Source organism: Silurus meridionalis, chromosome 25, assembly GCF_014805685.1.
Source record: "Silurus meridionalis isolate SWU-2019-XX chromosome 25, ASM1480568v1, whole genome shotgun sequence".
Lineage (NCBI taxonomy): Eukaryota > Metazoa > Chordata > Actinopteri > Siluriformes > Siluridae > Silurus > Silurus meridionalis.
Genome location: NC_060908.1, coordinates 16,915,001 through 16,921,714, shown reverse-complemented (window position 1 = coordinate 16,921,714; position 6,714 = coordinate 16,915,001). Strand labels below are relative to the sequence as shown.

At 42.7% G+C, this 6,714-nt stretch overlaps 1 protein-coding gene across 2 annotated transcripts in view; it reads right to left on the bottom strand.

Moving 5' to 3' along the window:
• Positions 1-6,714, bottom strand: part of zc3h12b (zinc finger CCCH-type containing 12B) — a 17,847-nt gene continuing 11,133 nt past the window's right edge. The window contains exons 3-6 of one of the 2 annotated variants that reach the window (XM_046839860.1): positions 6,397-6,536; positions 6,072-6,306; positions 5,857-5,978; positions 1-5,752 (exon numbers count right to left, since the gene is read on the bottom strand). In XM_046839860.1, the coding sequence (XP_046695816.1) occupies positions 4,284-5,752; positions 5,857-5,978; positions 6,072-6,306; positions 6,397-6,536 (1,966 nt within the window). In that variant the 3' untranslated portion in view covers positions 1-4,283. The remainder of the gene's footprint in view (positions 5,753-5,856; positions 5,979-6,071; positions 6,307-6,396; positions 6,537-6,714) is intronic. The other variant, XM_046839861.1, reaches the window with a different exon arrangement.

Below are 6,714 nucleotides of genomic sequence, written 5' to 3'. Positions count from 1 at the left end.
TGTGTGTGTGTGTGTGTGTGTGTGTGTGTGTGTGTGTGTGTGTGTGTGTGTTTGCGTCAATACAACACAAAACATGTTTATCTGTGTGTATGGTCTTCATTTGGGTTCTGTTCCAAATCACTAGTCATAAACACTTTGCTCTCAGAGCTCGTCTCGCACGTTGCCATGGTAACGCTCCCATCCTAAACCACATCCTACTCACTACATAGTGCACTATTGTGATTTTTTTTTACCATTTCACAGCCAAAACATTACCCATAATGCACTTGTAGGGGGAGGGGATGTTTTAATAAAAAATGAAAAAAAAAGACAGGAAATATTTGAATTCGTCACGAATCCACGTTTCAGTTCACGTAAAAAAGTCCAGAACAATTCATTCATATTTATTACACACAGAAACCCGAGCTAGCTGGGGTTAGCAAGGCGACCTGTGTGTGTGTGTGTGTGTGTGTGTGTGTGTGTGTGTGTGCGTGCATGCTTGTAAAAAGCACTAATACTGTGCAAATCTAAGTGGTTTATTTACAGAAATAAAAATATTTATATATATTTATTTTTATGTATATACACGTGTGTGTGTGTGAGTGTGTGTGAGCGTTACCCCCCCGATCCATACATCAGAGAGATAGATAGATAGATAGATAGATAGATAGATAGATAGATAGATAGATAGATAGATAGATAGATAGATAGATAGATCTCATTATCTATCTATGATGTAATCAGGTGACTTCCTGTACTTATGTAAGAACAGCTCTTTGGGTTCTGTCACACCGAGCCGACAGGACCGGAGATTATTCCTGTGTGTGTGTGTGTGTGTGTGTGTGTGTGTGTGTGTGTGTGTGTGTGTGTGTGTGTGTGTGTGTCCCAGTGTGATGGTTCTGGACAGTCATTTCAGTAAAACTCTAAATCTAAATGTTATAATTATCCTGAAACACTCTCATTATCCCCAGGAACTCTCTCTCATTGCCTTTTAATTCAGGAACTATTCCAGGAACCCATTAACTTTGAAGATGTGAAACTTTTCAGGAACTCAAAAACATTTAACCTCTAAGTGTTCAGGAACCTTCTAAGGATCACAAGACCTTTTAAAAAAAACGAAAAAAAAAAACACCTGGAGCCTTGTTGAGCGCCTCGCAACAACTTTACGAACCATTTTTCAATTTTGGTTCCAATTTTAGGAATTTCCCAGGAGGCAGGAACTAATCTATCAGACCTCCACAGCACTGCAGGTACTGATTCATGCGCTGGTTCTTGGTCTGGTTCTCCAGGTCGGCTTGATGTGTCAGAACATGTGTAAGTGGGCGTGTCTCTTCTCCTCCAGACGTATTGGAAAAAAAAAGCAGCAATTATCAGTTTAGATTAAATTAACGACGACCACACCCTTATTTTACTGGCCACGCCCACTTACAATCATATACCCTCTTTGAGAATGAGTAAATGTGTGTTAGATGGATAGATAGAATGAGTAAATGAGAGAGAGAGATAGAGATCCTGGTCTATAGATGTCTTGCCCAGCAGGAAACAAGCCTTCTGTAAGGGCTACACCAGTGACACATAGTGTCACTAACATTATGGCATTAATGACGGTAATTTTTTATATCTTTTGAATAAAACTAAGCTATTTGTATAGATATATAACTCTATATATGTATATATATGTATATATGTTAATACTGTACAGCTCAATTTTTTTTACAATCAAGAAATAGATACAATTTGTATCAACAAGCAAAAGGTCGTTTCTGGACATTTGAGGCGCGATGGCTTGCTGCGAGTCAACAAAATAAATCAGTGCCTCAGAAGAGGCAGGAAAAAAGTTACCTCAGACGCGGTCATGCTAATATCAGGCGTTAACCGTGCAGCGTTGTAGCATTATAGCGTCGTAGCAAAAGACAGCAAACATAGAACTTTTTTTTTTTTTTTTTTTAAGTTCTTGACCTTATTTGAATTCCAGGAATCTTTGTAAGAACCTATTAGTGTGGTGCAAATTGCATGTGTACAGGTGTATAAATCTTATAGCCTGAGATACAGTGCCCAGCGAAGCTAGTTTGTTTAGCCATGTTTCATAAGAGGAACTTCTTCAGGATCTTAAATGCCATTTCAGGAAGCCAGGAACCTTTCTATGGGGATTTACGTAAGTGCTGATTGAGTGCTGATTGAGTTTTTGTACCATGACTCTGTATGTGGCTGCATTACTGAAATAAATGTTCTCAGTTTTTTCACAAGGAAACAAGCAGGAAAGCGAGAACAAGCGAAAAAACAAAACAAAACAATGAGACGTGGGGAAAAATGTAGCAGCAAGCGACCCGTCAATCAAATGTCAGAAACAACCCAACGTCAGCCTGGTGTTCCGTGTGTGTGTGTATCGCACAGGGAGAAACAGGTAGGCAGTGTGTCGCAACCTTCCCACGAGCGAGAACCTGCGCTCATGAAAACAAAACCTCCAACAAACTACAACGACGGAAATAAAGTTTCCTTTTTCTACCCAGACGGAGAGAATCTCATCTCCGAGTCTGTAAACATTCAACCGTTCCGCTAAGATTGCGCTAATATAATAATATCATATACAAAAACGGGGCGGGGCCACGACGTCTCCCAGCACAAATCAGAAAACAGATGCTCTTCAGGAGCATTTTGCCGATTAGACGCGCGTCCACTTCCGTCCCTCCGTAAACACACAAAATCTCGTTAATTTGCGATACGTCTTAACTTATTAACGAGCCAATTAAGTACCAAGCTCACGATAAATTCTCATGCATCGATTCGGAGCTTGTTAAAGCTATAATGACTACCTTTCTAAACGCTCAGATTTACACATGTCCTCCTCAATGCCATTGTGTACAAAATAGACGTTTCGGGATCAGGACCAGATTACGGACTTCAGCTAGCTAATCAGTTTATTTGATAGATGTAATGCGTAGCTACTGTTATTAACTTAAAATAATGTTTACGATTAGCCGCTTGGTGTAAGACAAGCTAGCGGAGTAGCTAGAACATTTTTTAATTGCAATTAGTTTGGAGCTACGTTGGCGTTTTCCTTTTAAAAATCATCCGTGTGAATCTCTGCCGCTGAATCATTTCTACAAACCTGGAGAAACGCGTCAATTTGGTCAAATACGCAGCTGTTACCGAAACAGACTTCAAAGACCACGTAAATCATTCAACCCCAGAAAGTTTCTAGATTTTGTAAAAGCTACAGCACAACAAACACGTCAAACAGCATATATAAACACATTAATTATCTTTTTGGCCTTGCGTAAGCAGCATGAAGGAATCCTTTAAAATGGCGTAGTGCGAGTGAGGAAACTGGGATGCCGTTTGTTTGTTTGATTTCGGTTTTTTTGGCAGGTCGGCGTTGTTTCACTACGAATACCAAGGTAGTCTTCGTGAAGTGGTATATCGCTAAGAACAGGAAAATATTTGCTCTAAATTACCGCTAGTGCTTAAATACTAAACACGAACGGTGACCTCGACAACCATCAGAAAAAAATATATATTTATATTTATATATTGATATATAACCACGTTAACACACTTGTGGTGAGGTCACATGATGTAAGGCCATAAAAGTTTCAAAAGGTCAAAGTTCATGCTTTGAGGTACTCCAGAGTTTACGCTCCTTTCGGAAAATATTCACGTATTTTACATAACCAGAAAAGAAAAAGAAAAGAGAATAAACGCACAGTCACAATATTTACACTGGTGCAAGACAATACGTCATTGTACTCGGATCACAATCATTTCTGATCAGCGTTTCCCTACAAGGGTTTTGTTTTTTTCTTTCAAGAATTCAATTGAATGCTAAAATGCAATTAATATGAGACGATATTTGCCAGAGAATAATTGCTCTCTGGTTGTTGCTTTAGTTTTCACAAAGGGGACATTTGCGCATTAGCTTAGCTGCAACGTGTTCAGGTACTCCAGCTATCATCAAGGCGAAATACAGTAAATAAAAAAACTGCTATACTGATATGCCAAAATTTGGGAATTACATTGTAAACAACATCAAGCAACGGAATCGCTTCATTCTCCAATGGATGGTTTCTTTAACTTGGACTAACTATCACATCACATGGATCAACCGACCATCATCCATACCTCATGTAGCATTGCTAATTCTTTTCCTTATGCACAGGAAAGAATTATGTTGCAATATAGGAGGATCATTCGGAAGAAAAGGGTTGATATTTTTCAAGGGACTGGTTGCGTAGATCCGATTATGAAATTGAAAGAAAGAAAAGAGAAATCTTTGAAAACGTTGCGTTGCTTCCCCTTTTGCTTGCTCAATGACAGGAACGTAGTTTCGTTACAATAACTGCTGCTAGCTGCTGAGGATCCGTCATATGAGGATTCTTCTCCATGACCGAATGGACTACGTATGCTGGGAAGATATTGCAGAGGTTTCGATATGTCTGGTACTGGTGTTCAGGGATCGGGTGTCGCTCCTGTGGTTCCACCAGTCCATGAGGTCCTGGTGACATATCCCACGGTGACCTCCAAATCTGTTCCATTTTTTCTGGCATACTCCGGACCATCACTCTTTCACAGCAGGGCATGAGTCCTCCCGTCAGCCCGTACCCTCCATACCCGTAAGGCTCATTCCCACATGGCAAAGGATCCCAGCTGGCATGTTGCTCTCGACACAGAGGGGGGCGACGCTGTCGGAGAGGGTTACTTTCATAAAGACGGGAATCTGAAATGCTGTCCATTCGTGTCATTCCCAAAGATCTGCCTGGCTGAGCAGGAACGGACGAAGGCAACACATTCTGGGGAAGCAGAGGATAGTCACCGGGGCAACTGGATCGAGCTCCAATCACCTGATGCTGCGTGTGAGGCACAAGATGGGCCGAGGTTTGTTTGCGTGGCCCCGGTTTGGGTTCATCCGTGCCGTAACTTTGGACTCTGGTCAAAGCCTCATGGTGGAACCCATGAGCAAAAGCTTGCAAACGAGACTGTACCTGGGATTGCACTTGGGATTGAGCAGATGGTGGAATCTTCATCCCATCATCCATGCTACCTTCCATGGAATACATCTCTCCACTGTAGGAGGAGAAGGAGTCCGAAGAGTGGCTGCGTCCAGATTCAGGACAAATGCTGGAAGCTCGACCAGGATACCCTCCTCCGACTCCAACTGGATCTGGCTGTTCTAAGCTACAGAAGCTGTCTTGCATGCTTCCTAAGCTTAAAGTGGAGAAATCGCTCAGCATTGAATAGTATCCATGGTCGCTAACTACGGAATCATATTTGGGAAAGGGTTCACTGTATGCCACGGATGCACCCTGGCTGTTGGTGACCAATATTGGAGGGTATTGGATGCTTCCGGCATGTTCTAGTGAGCTGTGGGTGAAGTGAAGCGACCCTGGTACTGGGCTACTAGCCGAACGAGTGTTTAATGCCCCGGCTGCGTGACTTTTTGTCGGAGGCATGGTTGGGACGCTGAGAGCTGTCACTAAAGATGGAACCGAGTTTGCTTCGGATTTCCGAGCTGGACAGAGTCGCTCCTCCTGCTCACAACCCACAGAACGAATGCTGGGGTCCGACTGACGTTTCGGCGCCACCCGCTTCACCTCAGAACAGTCTCCTTTCGTGATGGTGCCAGAAATGCCGCATTTTGCGAGAGCACCTTCGCTCATGGTCTTGACCGCAGACAGCTTGGCGAAAGCTCGGAGTTCGTCTGCGACGGATCGTATCGGCTGCGCTGCTCTCTCCGGGTGGTAGTACTTACACTTGTGGCCATACGTACACTTCTTACCTAGAGTTTTAAGAAAATAGAACAAACCTTAAAATTAACATGTGGCACATTTACATGTGACCGTAATTGAATCTCTGACATGAAGATAGCGCAGAGTTGCCTACATTTGCTGTACTGACCGTAAGGACACGGTTGCTTTTTGTGCTCCGGGACGACAGGACGCTTACGAAGGAAGTTTTCCAGGCTTGGTCCATGTCGGCCTAGTGGGTCATCCGGTGGCATAAACCTACCAAAAATCAATTAAAATTCTGAAATGATGTCATCGTTTACATCACAATAACAAAAGAACAAAAAAAGAGAACTAAAACCTGTAGCTTACTTGTCATTGACAAAACTGTACATGAGCAGCCGTTCCTCGATGAACTTTTTCCACTCTGGTTTTTCATTCTGCAGATCTCTATAGTTATCGTTCGACACGATGATGCCGTCGGAATCACACGCCAATTTAACGATAAAACGATCATCGTAACAGACCACACGTCGTCCCTGGACCCGGCGAGAAGGAGTGAAGACGAGGATTTTCTCTTTCTCCAACTTTCTCAGGATTTCCTGATCTGAAGACAGATGTGGCATCACAGATTAAATCTCCAAACAAAACAAAAAAGCACAAATCCTATCGGGTTTTTGTTTTGTTACATACATACCAGTTATTGGAGCATCGGGTCGGGACTGCTCTTTCCTCCACGCCGGTACAAACACCGTAATGTCTTTGTGTCCTCGCTCCAGGAACCAGTCGACCGCCAACTGGATGCCCAGGCATGAGAAAACCTCTTTGTTTCCATGGCTACAAAGCATCCCAGACACCAAGTTACTCATACACACATAGTGATATTCACAGGTGATCATCAACCTACAGCTTGTACGCTTTATTAATAAACTGCATCCGTAGACCGCTTCACCATGTAGGTGTGGACTACACCTGTCCTGCCACTTTATAGGATATTATACCACTCCATGATGAC